Source organism: Protopterus annectens, chromosome 9.part0 (assembly GCF_019279795.1).
Source record: "Protopterus annectens isolate FY-2018-M chromosome 9.part0, PAN1.0, whole genome shotgun sequence".
Taxonomy (NCBI): Eukaryota; Metazoa; Chordata; order Ceratodontiformes; family Protopteridae; genus Protopterus; species Protopterus annectens.
Genome location: NC_056743.1, coordinates 265,007,623 through 265,028,055, shown reverse-complemented (window position 1 = coordinate 265,028,055; position 20,433 = coordinate 265,007,623). Strand labels below are relative to the sequence as shown.

The following is a 20,433-nucleotide window of genomic DNA, read 5'->3' as shown; positions in this document are numbered from 1 at the left end:
TTTAAAATGCTCCTTAAAGTACTACATCTGCAGGGAAAACCAGATCATATCTTGTAGTCTACTGATATGATCTAACATAGATAAACCCGAGGATACTGCAGAGGTTGAACAACAACATAGTTTGGTATTTCCATTAAGCCCATTTACAGGTGAATTAGATGCAATGATAAAAGCACGCTTGTACAGGGAACGTAGCATAATAGGAGATGTGTGTGTGTGTGTGTGTGTGTGTGTGTGTGTGTGTGTGTGTGTGTGTGTGTGTGTGTGTGTGTGTGTGTATGTGTGTGTGTGTATGTGTGTTTGTGTATATGTGTGTGTGCGCATGCGTACATGCTTGCAGTCATTGCTCTAGCCATAACATTAAAGATCTCTGCTACAAGCGGATTCCAACATCCAACCTAACTTTCAGAGCTGAGCATCCTTCCCCATAGCTAGACTGATGTCTTCATGCACCCTGTGAATGTTCAGCCTAAATAAAAAGAAGTTATGTACTCACCATAACGTTCCATGTATGTAGTCCATCTCACCGAACATTATTACATGTGGGTTCGGAGCTGATCCTAGGCTCCGACTCGGCTGCTTAGAAAGCCTGAATTCTGATTGGCTCGTATCTAATAGGTATCACATGATGCATGCACACATTCCCCAGATCTTGTTTGCTACTAGTCTACCAGAATCAGACATGAAAAGGAACAAAGGTCTGGAAGAATAAACTGTAATAAATGGAGCCCTTGTGGCAAAAACCACTGTAGAAAAGGAAAAACTGTATCCAGATCCTCCAGGAAGGGGGCTGGTGGGTGGGTTCATAATAATGTTCGGCGAGATGGACTACATACATAGAACATTATGGTGAGTACATAACTTCTTTATGTTTATAATAATGTTCGGCGAGATGGACTACATACATGGAACGTTATGGTGAGTACATAACTTCTTTAATGTTATGTAGTCCTATCTCGCCTCCATTATTACATGTGGGACAGCGTCCCTAGCATCTTGAATGGGTGGCTCACTGGAAGATACCCCTGAGTACCGTGGAACCAAACGAAGCTCTACCCCTGGAAGTTAAATCCAATTTATAATGGGAAATGAAGGTATGAGGGGTAGCCCATGTTGCTGCTGCACATATATTATCAATAGGTGTCCTGGCTTGGAAAGCAGCAGAAGTAGAGAAGGACCTGGTGGAATGTGCTTTGACTTTAAAGGGTAACTCCTTTCCCTGAGAACTGTAAATAAAGGAAATACAACTAGAGATCCAGTTCAAAAATGTAACCTTGGAACTGGCAAGCTCATTCTTGCCTCAGCAAAGGAAATAAACAGCTGTTCTGATTTTCTGAATTCTTTGGTCCGGTGGATATAGAAACGTAGTTACCTGTGTACATCCAATTGGTGGAATGTATACTCTGCTTTATTGCAGTGATTAGGGAAGAACACCGGCAATTCAATTGTTTGGTTTAAGTGAAATTGAGAACAGACTTTAGGAATAAAAGAAGAGTTGGTCCAGAGAGAGAGAGACCCTATCTTTGTGAAAAATTAAATATGAAGATTTAACAGACAGAGCCTGTAATTCAGAAACTCGCCTGGCTGAGGTTATTGCTACCAGAAAACGATTCTTCCAAGATAGAAATTTCAACTGACAACTATGGGCTGGTTCAAAGGGTGGCAGAGTAAGTCTAGACAGAACTAGATTCAGGTCCCAAGGAGGAACGGGGTCTTGCACAAGAGGTCTTAACATCATGGAACCCTTAAGAAAGGATTTGCACAGTTTGCGAGACATAAGACTGGAATCATTAATCCCCTCATGAAAATTAGATATTGCTGCTAGTTGAACTTGGAGTGTAGCAGCCGCTGAACATTCATGAAAGAGTTCAGAAAGAAACTCTAAACAATAGTAATGGGAGCTCTAAATGGATCAACTTCTCTATTTTGTGCCCATATGGATAATCTCTTCCATTTACTACGATACAATTTTCTGGTTGAAGGCTTGTGAGAAGAGCTAATAATATGAGTTACAGCTGGAGACAAATCATGAAGCCTGACTAGTGATGGAACTAGAGCAGCCATGCTGTCAGTTTGAGAGTGTGGAGACTGGGGTGAAGAGAACCTGACATGTGTGTCAGGAGGTCTGGCACTGGGTCAAGAGTCCATGGGCATTCCAACAGGTGAGGCCCGAGAAAAGAGAACCAAATCTGACAAGGCCAGTAAGGGGTGATGAGGATCATCTTGCTTCCCAACAGCATTGCTTTCTGTATGACCTTGAGGATGAGTGGAAAAGGAGGAAAAGCATAAAGGAGTCCCGGGGGCAAATCATGGACTAGTGCATCTCTTGGAGACTCCCCCGGAGGGGGGATGAGAGAGAAAAAGGTGCTGCATTTGGTGTTGATGGGACTGGCAAAGAGGTCGCAGCAGGGTTGTCCCCACTTGTGAAAGATCATACTGGCTATTTTCTGGTTCAAGGACCATTCGTGAGGTAACAATATTGCCCTGCTTAGCTTGTCCGCTATTACGTTGGAAGTCCCCGGGATGTGCATTGCAATGAGAAAGCATTGAGAAAAAATCGCCCAATCCTAAACTCGCATGGCCTCTCGACATAAGGGGTATGATCTAGTCCCCCCCTTGTTTGTTTAGATACCAGACAACCGACATGTTGTCATTCTGGATAGCTATCATACCTAGAGGGAGAAAGTCATGAAGTCCTTGCAATGCTAGAAGCACCGCCCTCATCTCTAGGACACTGATATGCAGATGGGCCTCCTGCTCTTGCTATGTGTCTTGGACAGTCCTGCCAAGATAATGCCCCCCCCTATCTGAGAGGCATCCATGGTCACAGTGGTAATGGGTTGGTGCGGTACAAAGGGAGTCCCTGTGGTAAGATGACCTGGATGAATCCACCAGCGTAGGTCCTTTTTGCAAAAATCTGTAATCATGATCTGATGATGTAGAGGCAACTGTTGAAACGACCACTGGAATGACAGGAGCCATTTGAGTATTCTCATATGTAGTCTTGCTAAAGGCACCAAGGTTATGGTTGACGCCATAGTTCTGAGAAGCTGCAACACCACCTTCGCTTTGACTCTTTGAAGGGGAAGTTTCCTGTAAATTTGTTGCACAAGATTCTTTATTCTGCCTGTAGGTAGTTGTCTGTCATCTCGACCATGTCTATGTTTGCTCCTATAAAAGTTATAGACTGAGTGGGCAAAATAGAGAATTTTTCCCAGTTTATCGAGATTCCCAAATGGGAACAGAGCTTGATTGTGGGATTTCTCGACTGGATTAGGTGATGTCTGGTGGTGGTGGTCAGGAGCCAATTGTCCAGGTATGGAAAGACTTGGATTCCCTGATGCCGCAAATGAGCTGTGACTATTGCCATGCACTTGAACACCCGGGGGCTGTGGTGAGACCAAAGGGCAGTGCCCGAAACTGGTAATGATTGGCTCCCAGCTGGAAGTGTAGGTAGCTCCTTGATGCTTTGTCCATCATTATGTGGTAGTAGGCATGCTGGAGATCTACTGAGCACATCCAGCTGTCTCCCCCCAACAAAGGGAGTATGGATTGTAGAGTTACCATTCGGAACTTGGACTTCTTTACATGCTCGTTTAACCTGCTGAGGTCTAGGATGGGTCTCCAGTCCCCTGTTCTTTTTGGAACTAAAAAGAACCTGGAGTATGTTCTGAATACTGTCTGGTCTGCTGGGACCTTTTGGATGGCTCTTTATAATAGCAGCTTTTCTATTTCTATAGCCGCTTGATCCCTGTGATTGGGTGGTACATCTGGGATCCTTTTGGGAGGGCATGGTGGATGGGAAAAGCGTATAGAGTAACCTTTGGTAATAATGTCTTGTACCCACTTGTCTCAAGTGAGATTTAGTCAGGCTTCTGGATACAAGCACAGGTGACCCCCGACCAGCCTCAGAGATGCACAGTTAGGTTCCACATCAGGAACTCTGATAGGGACGGTCACAAAAGGAATAGCAACTTCCCTGATTTTGTGGGCCTCCCCTGCCTCTATGGCGACGTCTACCATTATTTCCTCTTCCCCTGCCTCTGAAGGAGGAATCACCTTGTGTGTCCAGGAAAGGTCTTTGTGATTTCTTGAACCACATTTTGCCGCTCTTCTGACCTTTAGGGTAAGGTCTAGAAGGAAAGAAGGAACGGTAAAACGGACTCCCATGGCAGAGAGAGTCTTTCCTTCCTGCTCACACCTGGTGAAGGTATCTTTCACCTTGGATCCAAAAAGAGAGGATCCGTCCATGGGAGCATTTTTGAATGTAGACTTGAAAGGCTCAGCAAAATTGCATAGACGCATCCAGGAATGTCTCCTTAATAAGACCCCTGAACCCGCCGCCTTACTCACACCATCAGCTGCATATGAGATCAGCCACATGGAGGAGTTAACGATAGATGTGAGGGTAGCCAACTGAGCTGACACTGTAGATGGGACTGCTTCAGTCGAGGTACCCTGAAGAGCATCTCCTAACTCCTTTAGGAGATCTCTCTGAAGTCTCGTAAAATGTGATAGATAGTTCAGCGATTAGAATGTAAAAGCCGCTGAAGAGAAGATACACTTCCCGTACCTATCCATCGTTCAGGATTCCTTATTAGGTGGATGGATAGAAGAAGTCTCTGCTAGCTCCTTGTTAGTGGCCGCCGCCACCACCATGGCATCAACAGGTAAACCCTTAGATAAAAACTCTTTGTCCTTAGGAGCAGAATGAAATTTATTCAGCCTCCTGGGGACTGGTTCCACTGCATCAGGAGACTGCCATGCCTTCTGACTCATGAGATCTAGCAATTCATCAAATGGAGGAGACACCCATGAAACTGAGGGTTGAGACCCAAAAGCCTTCAGGTACACTGACTCCTCATCAGAAGGGGTAACGGTGGGCCAGCCACCTATCTGCCTGAGGATCTCCAAAATGTCTGCAAAGGAGACATCTTCAGAGGACGACTTAGGGGATCCCTCTGACTTATCGAGGTCAGTGTCAGATATGACAGACTCTTCAGGGGAGTCTACATGCTTCCTCTTACATGATCTCTTCCGAGGGGGCTCCTCAGTGGGGTCTTCTGGAGAGGTCTCAGAATATCAGGGACCACCCAAACAGGGGTCCTGAGGCTGTAAGTCTCTACCATCCTGGGGGAGAGAGGATGCTGAGACCGCAGTTGGTGCTTGAGGGAGTATAGCATCGGTACTCCTACATGGTATGGATGAACTATCCAACATGCTCCTTATCTTCACGAAAACTGATTCCTCTGGCTCCAAAAGATGCCCCGGCTCTGAGGAGAGCATAGGTGCTGATGACTCCAAAGGAATCAGCTCCGAGAACGATGTATGGTCCGAGCTCACTCGGGCCGACCCACCAAGAGGAAGACTCAGCACCGAAGAGGTTTGGTTCCAAGTGTCCCCCTCGGGCCCGACCGAAGAGCTTCAGACCCTAGACACTTTGGATGGTGGCAACAGTGTCAGAGCGAGGCTCAGCTCTGAGACAACCACCCGGGGTGCTGGAGCCGAGGACACCACTGTAGTCGGTACCGACAGCATTGGCTCCAATTGGTGGAGGAAAAAGAGCAGGGTCAGTAACAGGAGTCATCTCTGAGACAGAAGTGGTTGGAGCTGATAAAAATTTTGGCAAGGCCAATGACTTAAGGAGTCTGAGCACCACTCTCTCCATGTCTTCTTCAGAAAAGCTCCTGGAGGATCTGGAGGACAGTGTTGGAGACCTCGCTCTTTGTAATATAGGTGATTTTAAAAAAGGGGAGACCGGTGGAATGTCTGTAGACCGGCTCCGAAGAGGACTGCTAGTGATCGGCACTGAAGCACTGGTGCCAACACTGCAATGTCAGTGTCCAGAATCTTGATGGCTCCGAGGACAGTGGAGCCAAAGGACAGAGGCCATCTCCGATTTAGGTAACTTCTGTGGAGGTTCAGAGACAGAAGTTGAGGCTGGAGAAGGCCTCTTGGAGGTCTTGCCCTTATCTTTACTGGAAGAATGCGACCTAGCAGAGGAGGATGAACTGGCTTGGTCTTCCTGGAAAGAAGGTTTTAACAATCCTTTTAGAATCAACTTATTCTTCCATTCCTGCAGCACTCTAGGACTAAAGGAATGGCAAAAGAGACAAGTCTCTTGAAGATGTATGGCCCCTAAACAGTACACACAGACACTATGTCTATCAGTGATGGACATTTTTTGAGAACATTTAGTACACTTTTTAAATCCTGACTGTTTATGCTCTTTATGTTCTTTCGACATAATGCCAGTCTCAATAGGCGATTGATGAGAAAAAACAACACACTCACTCAACAAGAGAGGAACTAGATCCTCTAAGTTAAACAGATCTAGCCCTACTTCTCACAACAAACAACCAAGGGAAGTTTTACTAGGTTCTCTAACTTAAATGAACCTAGTGTAAAGGAAAGGCAAGCAGACTAATACCTCTAAGTAAAATGGTTTTATTAAAATGCACACACTCATGGGAACATACACAAAAAAGGCCAACAGGCGCAAAATTTTATAGCAGAAAAAGTAAAGTCCGGTTAAATTGACACAATCGGTTATCACAATAAGGCTAACAGCAATAAGAAAAGCACTTCACACAAAGTTAAAAACTTCTAACAAGCAGAATAATAAAGAACTAAATCACTTAGCCACAGCCAACCAAAAGAAGCTTCCAACTGAAGACGCGGCAAACGAGATCTGGGGAATGTGCGCATGCATCATGGGATACCTATTAGCCACAAGCTAATCAGAAGTTTTCAGGCTTTTTAAGTGTCCGAGTCCGCAGGCAGTGGAACAGATGGAAGGAGGGAATGAAAAACTAAAACAATGAAAACATTTAAGCAAATACTACTGTGGCTTGATTATATGATGTTAGGAATTACAAGGTAAAAGAGTCCAGAGACCATTTATGTCCTGACAATGCCCACCCTCATTCTACAACTCCCATGTCTAGAATGCTAAAGCAAGTATGTCTAGGGTGACTATGTTGGTACCCCATTTAATCACCAAGGTTTGATATTAAGGATACTCACTTTGCTTAATGTACATGGTGATTTATTCCAGTGATGGGGCAAACAATAGGTAATAAATCTGTCCCTCCAGCATTTTATTTATATGTTAGTGGTGATTTAAGCCCTTGGTGCTGATCTTTCTGAAGCTGTTAGTCTTGTAGAGATATAAGAGGACAAGGAGGGTTGGGACGATAGTGGTATGGAATACCAGACATAGGTCTTCATTTAAAAGCCAGTAAGAACCAAGTATAGGAAAAGGACTCCAAGCCTCTCCTGGGAGCCCAGGATCTTTAGGCCAGTAATCCTTTTTATTAGCAACTTCTATGACATTTATAGTTGCTTGATGTGTCTAGATAGATCCATGCCAAACAGGTCACCCTGCTCTAAAATAAAACCTGTATTAACATTTAAGTTGAATGTAATAACTTAAAAGATTTTAACCATTTTGAACAACTTTATTAATGCTGTACTCCATTTAAGAATTGCAAAGAATTGTACTGGAGTTATTCCCCTCATGCCTCCACTGAAAAAGGGCACCTGTCCAGTCAGACTTTATCAGTAAACAAAGACAAATAAATAAATAATTGGTCTAATCAGAGCTACATGCAGAGGGATGATAACTTATTTTGACCTGGATGATATTCCTTTAGATATTACCTATGCTAAATAGGAGTATATCTGACTACTGATGCCACATGGTGGTCAAAAGAGCAAGTGCTATCGACACAGGTGCCAAGATCCCTGACTACCTTATCGGCTTGGTTTGGAGAGGAGTACTGGCTATATTCTACACTGAGGTAGACTGTCGTTTGCCAAATGTGGCAATACTGTATTTTTTTTGGATTTACTTCTAGCTCTTTTTCTGTATGCCATTGTTAGTGATGGCAAGGTCTTACTATAATGATTTAGTAGTGAAGGTTAATCATTATTGTAATGATTTAGTATTAGAGAGTTGTTTGGCAATAAAAATCAGCTTGCATTTGTCAGCAAACTTAGCTAGCCATACATCTGAGTCTAAGGTTAGGAGGTCAAACTATATCATAACAGTGGGGTCCCAGCACTAAGCTCATTGGTATACCACTAGTTACCTTCTTACTAACTGGTGGAGGCACCTGTCACCTTAGCAAAGTTTTTTAAAGCCAATTTACTATTCATATCACCAAGTAAGCTTCACTATGTAGGGCTCTTAGCATAGTTACAACACCAACATGGGGATGGTGTTGAATGCCTTACCAAGATCTAAATAGGTTGTATGGAGAGAGTGACCACAGTCTACTGTCCCACAACCTTCTCAAAGTTGTTTATTAAACTAAGTAAATAAGATCTTCGCTTGACAAAACTAAACTGCTGTGGTCTAACTGAGAGAGTCTTTTAATATCAGTTTATGAAGTCAGATATGCATTCTACAGCCTTGCAATTAGACTAGACTAATGCATCTATAGTTTCTGGGGTTTGTGGTAGGGACAACTTTGTGAAGGAACATCCAAGTAGGAGTTCTCCATGCTTCAGGAATGCAAGTTTAAGGAATCCACTGGGCATGTTTGGTGCTATTTATTAGACATCAGTGTAAATCATCTGGACCTTTAGAAGTGATATTTTTGTTTTTTGAGAGCACAAGTACAGCATGTTAATTTATAATTTTCAGAGGCATATTAGATTTAGGGATTTGTCAAGTTTTGATAACAGTTTCTGGAATAAACTATCTACTAGTATATTAGCAATGTCTTTTGGGTCCAAGTTACTGGTGCCACTTTGGATTAGTTCAGTACACTAATGGGCATTGCTTCTCAATTTCCTAATATAACTAAAGATTGATTTATAATTATCCTTCTCATCAGATGCTAGTTTCAGTTCCTGTTTGGCTTCGTTTTTCCTTGATGGTAGCTTTTGGCTCTTTGCTAATATTTTTTTTTAACATGGGGATATTTACATTTATTACAGACATTAGAAATTAGAGCTTATTTATACACTAGTAAACCACCAGAGTACTTTGTTCCTGCATTTCCTATTACATCTGATTTCAGTAAGGACAGCCACATTTTAATACTTACATAGAAATGGAATTCAACTGCATACATTGAAGCTGAGGCTGTATTTTGACTAGTGATATTGCAAATAAGTTTTGAGAGCTCATCTTAGAATTAGTGTAGATCTACACATTTGACATCTTTAAATTCAGATGAGTTGGCTGTAGAGGTATTGGAGTTCAATGACTGGTTTGTGGGGCTATGGGAGTCTGCCTAATGGGGCCATGATTTCTGGCAAATATGCAAGCACCATTTTCCTCATGTCTGAATGCATGATAAGTGCAAAACCTAGATATGGAGGCAGTCTCACTTACATCACAAACACAGACGTGTTCAAATTGCAGGAGAACCTCAAACTCCAATAAATTGTAATTAAAACTTCTATCTTTGCTATCTTGGTGGTGTGATGTAGTCTAATTTGGAGTTTGAATTTGTTGTATTTGTCTTCATTATGTGGGATGTCCAGCAGCTGGACACTGCCTAAAAAAGGTACTATGGTGGCAGCTAACACTTTAGCCAGACATGAAAACGATGAAACATGACATGCAGGCCATCTTTTGTGAAGCAAGTTGTACTGCCTACCATCTCACCTCAAGCTGACATGTCAAAGCATCCTAGAATGTCACCAATTACTGAGATAGTTTCTGAACAATATTGTCTTTTCTTTATGCTTAGTCATCATTCTGGGCAAATGCAGGATTCCACTCAGGACCAAGATCTAACCTGTATTTCATAGGTTCATAGGTGTATACTAGGCTAATGATCACTGGGGCCTTTCTAAGGCTAGTCATGCATCTCAAATCACTGTTAACTTCTGGTACCCTTGATAAGTGTAAGCAGGGACTTGGGAGATGAAACATTTACAAGCAGAAGCCTGTGAGATTATCCATTTACAGGCTGCCTGTGTCCATTAGAGACACAGGTGCCAAACCAGGGATGAATTTCCTGCTCCCATCCAATTGTCCAAGTTACACTTGAATTGGGTTAGGGAGGAACTTTGCTTCACATAGATGGGGAGCTTGTTCCAAAGAGGTAGTCATCTCTGGGATACATACCTGTCTCCCCAGCCAGTCCTGTTTATGTCATAGGCAAGGTTTAAGTCTTTAAAATTGGTAATTCTAGTGTTGTTAGTAGATATATGCAAGAGGTCCACTGGGTAGGGTCCTGCAACACCTTGTATGCCAGGCATAAGATCTTGCTTTAACAGCCTGTAAGAGACTGAATATGGGATAGGGCTTTGAGATGGTCTGTATCTGACATGTTACTTACACCCTGCATTCTTGTATTGAGGAACCTCTGTGGACGTTTCAATTGTTGGATGTGCCCAGTTAGGTACATACCAAAGGGGACACTGTACTCAATGACAGATCTGTTGACTCTAGTTAACCATAGAACATGTCGTAGGTCAACAAACATTCCAAAATGAAAAAGAAGACCTCCAGTACTTCACAAGAACATTTCATTCACAATAGTAAAGCAGTTAAGTCTTTTTGTCCTTTTTGCATGAACCTCAGACTTTATCAAAACTGCTGTTGAGAAGGTTATATATGCAGGCAGTGTTGACCAAAAGCAAGGAATGCAGTAAGTCTGCTTTGAGTACACATTTTAAATTCTTTCTTGTACTCCTGCTTAGTGGTGCAGTAGTTAGTGTTGTTGCCTCATAGCCCTTTTTTCTGTAGTTTGGCCCTTGGTTGGTATGCATTCTGTGCAGATTCTACAGGTTGCATGTATTTTGCTGGGTCTCTATTTTTATCTTCCTCCCCAAAGATGTGCTGTAGCTAAAATAGTTATCATCTAACTTGTTGGTATGTGTGTGAAAAGTGTGAGTATGAGTGTGTGTCTTTGTGTGCCCTGTGATGGACTAAGACCCCATTTAGGATGAGTATCTGTCTCGTGTTTCTTGAATGCTGAAACAGGTTCCAGGTTCCTCACATATCTGAAACTGGATCAAGTGTGCAACTGAAAGATGAATGCATGACTCCTTCCTAAGCTGCTTTGGAAATAAGATGCAGTCTCCTTAACTGCTGCTGCAAAATAAAAGAAAATTAGATGCCATCAAGCAAAAATGCAAGACACATTATCCGTATGGTGGAATAAGCATAGCTTATAGCCATCAAGACAAATTAATGATTCTGATAAATTGCCACTATTTGAACAGTAAAATACATATGCATTCTATAAATAAACATGTAACTAGATATCAATGAAAGTCTGAAAGCATTCATTCAGTGGGACACTACAAACATTAATGCAACACAGTTCATCAGAATAGTACAGTTACTGCTCTATCAACAAGCATCAGTATATCTTTTATACTGCGTTAGGATGCAGTATTGCCTATGAAGATGCATTACTCTGTATAGTCCATTATACAATAGTATGAACTATTAAGTCTTCAGTTTTTACACCATTCAAGAAGCTCTTTAGACCTAATGTTTCCCATGGAACACTTCTTTAAAGCTACAACATTGTATGTATGAATTTTCAGTTAATTTGATATGTAACTGTTTGTTGTTAAGAGTTCAGATCCTGTCCAGCTGCAAGTCAAAAATAAATAAATAAACAATCTATTTGTTTTTAAACTCCAGTGTAAAGTGTGCATTACAAGTCATCCAGTGCAGAAAGAAAAATTAGTCCAGTAGTGTGCAAAGTGGGAAACGAATTGTGGTGGGACAAGAGTGATGCCACAGCTTATAGCCTAACCATAGCTCTCAACTTTCCATCTCCAAAATGAGGAACACTAGCCCTCATAATGTGGAACAAATGGGCAAAATGTGGAACACATACTAATGGCTTACGAACAACTTCAACTAGGAAGGCCATAGGATGGTTAAAATATGCTGGTTTTACTTATAAAGAAGATTTTTTAATGAATCAATATGATTCATTTCTATTTACCATGGATTTCACTTAAAAAATTCCTAACACTGAATGTCTGACAGAGTCTTTCAATGTGGAACATTGAGGAACTTTGAGGAACATGAACTTTTTAAGACCCCAAATGAGGTACATTCCTCGTAATGAGGTACACTTGAGAGGTATGAGCCTAACAACAAACCTACTAACCAGTGCATAAGTACATTTCACAGCATGACTCCATTAGTATGTCTTAGAAACCATTACCTGCTGCTAGATTAAAGGACTCACAAGCAGCCCAAATATGTTTTAGCAGCTAGTAGTTTCCAGCATCTTCTATCAATTTAAGGTTGCAACCTTCTCAAATGCCTGACATGGCATCTTTTTTTTAAAGAAATGTGAGATTTTGCCAGACAAATCATACCTACAACCAGTGCAAAGGAATGTCTTGACATTCTTTTTGGCAAAATAAAAGTTTACTCTTGTAGAATTTGAGCTGCTTCTGTTTCTTTAATATTAAGGTTGTTTAGATAGAAATATTTGTTTTATACAACAATTACATGAAACTTAGCAAATACTTTTTTGTCCTAAAATCTTGAGACATTTGCCATTTCTCCTGTTCCTTTTTTTTTTTTTTTTTTTGCAAAACTCAACTTCCTAAACAGGGACTGACTTGTGCAAACAGGGACAGGTAGGAACTCTATCAATCAGTAGCACTTCATAGAACTTATAGTTATCGTTCTAAACAGAAATTACTAAACAAGAACAAATCCCCAAGAAGCATATGTGTTTTTCAGATCAAGTACAAATTCTATATTAAACTTAAAACAGTTTCATCTATACAACTTATCCCATTTATTAACAGAACAACAAACCACAGTGTTAAACATAGCTCATTAGTGGTAACATTTACAACTGGTTCACGCAAAGACTCACTCTCAAAACAATTTGTAGCTATGCAATGAAAGCAAACTGACAGGAAAATAGCTTGTACTATAAAAGCATGCTATGCCATACCTGCATGTTTCATATCCCGTTTTCATCTTATGTTCCACTTGCTGTCTTGTTGCAACTACAGAATTTCTTGCAAGACATGCTCTTATGGCCTCAGCCATTGTGAAGTTACTGTTGTCCTTTGGGGGCACCAGAAATACATCTGTAAATGCATACCAGATTTCAGTCATCTACACAAAGCAGTGGCTGGAATGCATTGTTTTATATTGCATAACAAGTACTCTGCTACACATTTAAATTATGACTCTAATCTATTTATTTTAAAATCAGAAAAGCTAATACTGACTAGTTTAAACAATGTGTAGGAATCGTTATCTAATGTTCTAATCATATACTGTGGTTCCAAACAGTGGCTGTTAAGTTCATGTACCACTGCACGTTGACATGATACACATGACTGGGGGGGGGGGGGGGTTAACTGCACTAGTTTTATTTTGATGGCAGTAGAATGAAGACAGACGTGTGAGAGACAGAACTACACCTAATCGTATTTTGCTACATACTGTTGTATAGCAAGAAAGAGTTTAACTTTCTGCATACACATTCCTTTAACTGAAAACTCTTTTTGCATGTTATTTCTCTAATAATTTATGAAATACTGGATGACAAGATAGGTGAGCTGATCCTACTTAGGCCCTTTTCATTCTCACTCCCTGCTGAGAAGTACAGCAACAATATATGAAGAAATAAGGGTATTAAAGCAGAAATCTTGTAGCAATTAAGTGACTGCTGCATGAATGCAGTCAAAGGGCTACATTAATAAACTGGCAAAGTAAACACAGACTGCAAAGCACAGTTTAGTACCAAAAGGCATTAAGCAATGAACTGCAGAGGTTATTCACCCTTACATTTTCCGAATAAAGCAGATACTAGCAGATTGACACACTGGTCAGTACTTATCGACAGCACACATCACTGAACAATGTAGAGTGGAAAGTGGTCATAACCTACCACCAATTTGCTAACTAGCATATCATGGATGTCTTCCATGTGGATTGTGATGCCATATCGGAGTTTATCAAAATGCATCACTGACATGCAGAATCAAGGGGATGCATCAATAGCCAATCCCAGTGGGCACTAACGTATTTGTAACTTTAACCATCTTAGCTATAGAGTGTGTGTGTGTGTGTGTGTGTTTTACACTATTTCAGCATTATTATGCTGTAGCATATGAAGGAGCATATCTGGTTCCCTATGGCTGCAGAGGAGAAAAAGTACAGTTGCATACATAGATACTATAACAGTAGATGTCTGAATGATTACTGCTGCAGCAGACAAAGCTATTTAACTTATATCCTGCATGGGATATAAAAGCTGTCCAGCTTCTAAAGCTTCAGGGCATCTCCCTCTTGACCAAACCATTAGCCAGCTTGAGCTGAGCCGACTAAAGTCAGGTTTCGTGCTAAGCCCTTCAGAGCTTTTATGCCAACCAAGAGAAGAGGTTAAGAACTGAGAGAAGGCTGCTAGGAAAAAAAGAATGTCCACATCCTGCCAAAAAAAAAAAAATAGTGCCAAAAAATAAGGGTGGTGGCAGGAAGGAGTGGCCACTGCAGTAGTGATCATTCAAACATCTTCTGTTATGGTAAGTTTACTTACACAACCATACTAAGGTCATCATTATGATCATGGCTGCAGTATTCTAAGTGATATGGGTAGATTACCATAGATTAGAAGAACTGGGTGGAGGAAGGAGAAGGGTCCAGGAGCCCATGGAGAATGGTCCTAGCAAAGCCTGTTCTAGAACAGAGGAAGGAATCAAGTTTATAGTGCTTTGTAAAAGAATGCAAAGAGGCTCAAGTTACTGCTTCTAGAATGCTTCTAGAACACAACCCTTTCCTAAAGCCATAGATGAAGCCAACCCTGGTAGAGTGAACCTTAACCCTAGCTCTGTTATGGTAGAAATAACATAAGCTAATAGCTTGAGACAACCATCTTTAAATAGTCTGCTTTGACATAGACTGTCTTTTGTTCTTGCCTTCACAAGAAATGAACATCTGATCAGAGGTTCTGAAAAATGTTATGTCATGTCAAGCATACCTCTCAACCTGGAAACATGAAAAATCTAGACAAAGGCCCATGAAAAGTAGGTACAACTGGACAAAAATCGGGACACTGATCCTGTATGCAAATTTTGTGCTAATCATGTAACCCATCCCACTTTGGCAGCATTGTGGGATACCAATATGAAGATTAAAGTCACTACATAATAAATAATGGCAGACATTTGAATTTCATACTTCATATCCCTCAGAAAAAGCATAACAGTAGCAAAACTAAAGAAAAGAAACAGCACTGGCATAATAACAAATGCTTGCTGCAATAAACCTACTGTAATACACACACACACACACACACACACACACACACACACACACACACACACACACACACACAAAATAGCCAATTAGAAACAAGTGGGTTTGTTCAACTTTTAAATCCGAGATAACTTTGTAGTGATAACAGTACAGTAACTTATCTCAGCCGACAAAAAAACTGAGGAAAAGACTATATGGAAAATGCAATGCCCACCAAATGCAACCAATTTGATTTTGTATATACATCCCAAGTCCGACTACAATGAAATGAACAAATACATTACATGATGCCAAAGCTCAAGACTCCTATACACAAGTTCATAGGTATAAATTATGCTATCAGTCAGCAGAATCTTAGAAGCCTAGCCAAAAAGCAGCAGACTGAATCAAACCCTGTACCTTGTTTCTGTGAGATAAAGGCCAACCAAGCATACCTCTGTAACCATTACAACACAGACAGGCATTTCTCCCAATCTCTGCAAGACTCAGCATGAATCAGGAAGTAAGCTAAAATAAAAAGGTACAAAGGACCAAAACTTGAGCCAGGTATTACAGATTGCTATAACAAATTATCTAAAAAAAAAAAAAAAAAAAAATCTGTTAAGTCTTAATGCAAAACCTGTTATTCTAGCAACTGAGTGTAATGTTCCTCATAATGAGATACATTTGAGAGGTCTTACATGTAAAGGTGATTCTGCTTACTTAGTACACTGACTGCACAAGAACAAAACAATTTACAGTCTGCCTAGGAATATTAATCCTTCTACCAGCTTTTTCTGAACTCTGAAATCAGCGTCACATACTTCATCAACCAATACTCCAAACTCATCAGTATTGCAATGTTCATGCACAACTCTCAAGCTTTCTAGCTCATAAATATTGAACATAGCACTGCTGAATTTCATAATGTGGAACAAATGGGCAAATGTGGAATTCCTGACACCTCCCAAGTTCATACTTGTGAGTGGTACATAGGTTGGCAACACATATATTTCATTAAATAATTGAACTGCATCTTGGGTAGAGCACTACAAATAACAATAAAAAACACCATTCGGATACAGTTCTAAAACCTTAAGACTGTAAGCAGAAAAACAGAACCGAACTCAAATTATTTGTATTACAATGGAACTTCATCAAAAAAAAAAATTAGAGTTCGGTTCTGTCTGCTTACAGTCTTAAGGTTTTAGAATTGTATCCAAATGGTGTTTTTAATATGTATTTCATTGCACTGACTTTATAACTTACAAAATAATATACATTCGAGTATCAGTAAATATTCATGGGAGACTGTGGAAAAGTTTAAAGTGTGCCATAAAAACTACTAAGCCTTGCATGCTGTACCACCAAAACATTTATTTCGTCCTGAGCTAGGTATCCAAGTGCTGCAAGTTATAAAACTGCATTGTTAAATCCTTTCGAAAAAAAAAAAAAATCTGTGGCTTGTAAACGTGCTGCAGCCTAGCCCTGGTGGCAGCTGGATACCATCAGAATAAATGCAAGTGCAAGTTGCAACACTTACAAGGGGGGAAACGTACTTAGCTATTTGAGCTAGCTGGAGAGCTTGCTGTTTACACAAAAGTAAAATCTAAACATATTTTAAAGTGTGGAAGGTTAAGCTATCTTCTCCTTAACTGTGTCAGGTGCTTAGGATGGATTGTGTGTGTGTGTGTGTGTGTGTGTGTGTGTGTGTGTGTGTGGAGAAGGCACAACTTTGAAAATATTTAACTTAAATATACAACATAACAACACACAGTTCTAGCATGGTGACATCATCAACAAATTTAAAGTCGTATTAATAATAATTAGCAAGTAAAAAAAATCGGGAATTAAAGGGGCCAATCGGGAATTCGTGGCACCCCATTATTTTTCCCTCAAAACCGATAAATGCTGAGGAATTCGGTATGGTTGAGAGGTATGATGTCAAGATAGTACCTAAATTGTCTGTGTATATCCAAATTATGAAGTATCCTTTCTCCCTCATTTTTAGTTTCTGGAAAGAAGACAAGGAGATTGATAGATTGGCTTAAATTAAACATGGACACCATTTTAAGCATAAAGTGAGGATTAATTCTCAAGCAAACACTATGTTTATAGAAAGTTAGATATGGTTGACCCACCATAACAGCTTGCAACTCAGATATTCTTCTTGCAGAAATTGGAGCAATAAGTAAGACTGTTTTCCATGTTAAGAACCTCAAATCAGCCCGATGAACAGGTTCAAATGGAGCAAGGGTTAGTTTTAGAAACACAAAGTTAAGATCCTAAGCAGGAGACACTGGTTTCCCAGGAGGCTTCATATGCAAAACCCCTTTCACAAACATTTTGATGTAAGGCTGTACTGAAAAATATGGATCCATGGGCAGACATGCTGAAATGGATGAAAATTTAACCTTGATAGAGGAGTAAGACAGGCCATAGGTTAGTAACTCACACAAATACTGTAAAAATTAAAGTTATGTATTTACCATAGCAATAGATCCTTGTTGTCTCATTTTCATCTGCTTCAGAGTTTGGGCTGTTGGATCTGATTGGATCTGACCTTGGCACCTTCTTCCAGAGGTTTGGATCCAAGGCTCTGACTCCTCCATTATCCAAAATTCCCTCCTTCCACCTACTTTACTTTAGAGTTTGCTGACTGTTGCTAACTGTGCAGAAGTCTACTAGAAAAGTATGACAACCCTTATAGCATAAAGTAACAGCTTACTAAAATATGTCAGTATGGATGAAGTCACCTTAAGCAGACAGTGTCTAGGTCGAATCTGTCCACGCACCAGATGTTTATGGATGGCAATGTGGAAGGGAGGGATTTTGCAAGGGAACAGAAATTAAACAACATGGATTGTTATGGTGAGTACATAACTTTCATATCTGATGTTACCTACTTTCATCAGATTCTGTGTTTTGGACAACTTCCCAAGCTGCCTAAAAATGACCTGAGTGGTATCAAAGAAGGACCTTCCTGGGAATGGTAGAACCAAAGGATGTAAAAGCTCTGTCTTGAACATCTAGTTTGTAATGAAATATAAACATATGAACTGTTGACCAAGTTGCTGCTGCACAAATATCATTGATGAGAACTCTTTACATGAATGCTACAGAGGTAGTCATTTGCCCTAGTGGAATGGCCTTTTGGTTTTGTACGTAGGGATAAATCCCAATCCTTATATACAAAGGAAATACAGTCCGAAAGCCATTTGAAAATTGTAACCTTTGTGCATGAATTCCCAATTTTACTTTAGAAAAGGACACAAACAGCTGATCTCACTTTCTGATAACTTTGCTGTGGTGGAAGTAGAACCTGAGCTGTCTGTTAACATTTAGGGTATGTAGCAGATGTTCACCTTTGTTAGAGAAGTTGTGAAAAATGGCAAATCAATGGAATGATTTAAATTTTCTTTGGATGTCATCTTTGAGAAGATGGAAGGAGTTGTCCTCATTGACACTCTGTCCTTAAGGAAATGAGCAAAGGTGGTCTGCAGCACTTGTAATTCAGAAATTCACTTAGTGGATGTAACTGCAATTAGAAAAAGTTTTCCAAGAAGGAAACTTAAGATCCACTGAAGCTGCTAGTTCAAAAGATTTCTGAGTTAATGACTGAAGCATGATAGTGATATTCCATGGGAGAAATGGGTCCCTCATTGGAGGTCTCAGTTAGAAAATTCCTTTCAGGAAAGCTTTAGAGATCCTAAGAGAAGTAACAGAAGTGTCATTATGCCCTATGTGAAAATTGGATATAGCGGCCAATTGTAATTATATGGCAGAAAAACTAGAATCATTGGTGAAAAAGTTCTGAAATAATATCCATTATGGGTAGAAGGTGAATAGAAAAGGGGTCCAGTCCCTTTGATGAAGCCCATACAGAAAATATTTTCCACTTACTTTTATAAATCTTTTTGGTTGTTTTTGAGAGGAAGTAATAATGTGAACCATTAGAGAGGAAAGCTTGGCATCTCTGGCTATTGTTAAAATGGGAGAAATCATGCGGTTTACTTTATGGTTTGTAGATTGGGTAGAGGCATCCCAGATTGATGACTCACAAGATCCAGAGCAGGATCCAGCAACCAGGGTGGGTGCAGCAAATGAGGCCAAAGGAAAGGTGAACCAAATCTTCTGGGGTAAGAAAGGAGCAATGAGAATCACCTTGGTCTTGCAACTTGTGGCTATCTGAACGAATTTCATCAGGAGTGATATTGATGGAAAGACAAGCAAGAGACCTGGGGGCTATCTGTGGACTACAGCATCTCTATGTGATTATCCTTGCAGAGGGACAATGGCAAAGTAATTGTTGTACTTATTTAGGTATGAGGCAAAAAGGTCACAGCAAGGTTGGTACCAGCGGCTGAAAATTTCTGTTGCCACCATCTGGCTGAGAGACCACTCATGAAGCAACAGGATTGACCTGCTCATTTTGTCCTCTAATACATTTGCTGTCCTTTGTATGTGCATTGCTACCAGAAAATGATGGGAAGGCATCACCCATTGATATATTCGGATACTCTTGCAAAGTGGGTAGTATTGTGTTCTCCCTTGTTTTTTGATGTATCACATCACTGACATATTGTTCTTCTGGGTGGCTATCATACCCTTCGATAGATAGTCCTGAAAATTCTGCAATGTTAAGAGGACAGCTCTCATCTCCAAGATACTGATGTAAAGGTTCGCCTCTTTAGGTGGTCAGGTACCTTGTACAGTCTTCCCCTCAAAATGCCACCCCACTCTAGAAGGGAAGCATCCGTGGTTACTGTGGCCTGGGGAGTTGGTGTGCAAAAGAGTCACCCTTCTGTAATTGACAGAGAGGTTATCCACCACTTTATATGATCTCTGCAGACTTCAGTGACCATCATGTACGTAACATTTCCTTGAGACTGCAGTTTGGTAATGCCATCGATCCACCTGCTGTATTTAGAAAAACGAGTCAGTATGTACCTATTAATATGCCTTTGGTAGAGGCCTTTTATAGACTTTGTGAAAAAGATATCTATGAATAACATGGTAAATATTTTTATAATTTGAACCGTCAACAATTTAGGGCTCGCTATGAGCTGATTTTGCATGAGGATATCTGTATTTGTCCCGCCGATAAAGGCAGTGGTGTGGTAGTAATGGATTCATCCCACTATACAGGTAGTATGTTTACAATGTTAATTGATTCTAATACATATATTAATACTGATAAATCTCAGGTCTTAGTTCTGGCTAATGAGGTGTGT

General features: G+C 40.4%; 1 protein-coding gene across 2 annotated transcripts in view; it reads right to left on the bottom strand.

Moving 5' to 3' along the window:
* LOC122811177 overlaps positions 1-20,433 on the bottom strand; it is a 3,180,768-nt gene that overhangs the window by 345,174 nt on the left and 2,815,161 nt on the right. For both annotated transcript variants that reach the window (XM_044082849.1, XM_044082848.1), the window contains exon 25: positions 12,906-13,044. In XM_044082849.1, the coding sequence (XP_043938784.1) occupies positions 12,906-13,044 (139 nt within the window). The remainder of the gene's footprint in view (positions 1-12,905; positions 13,045-20,433) is intronic.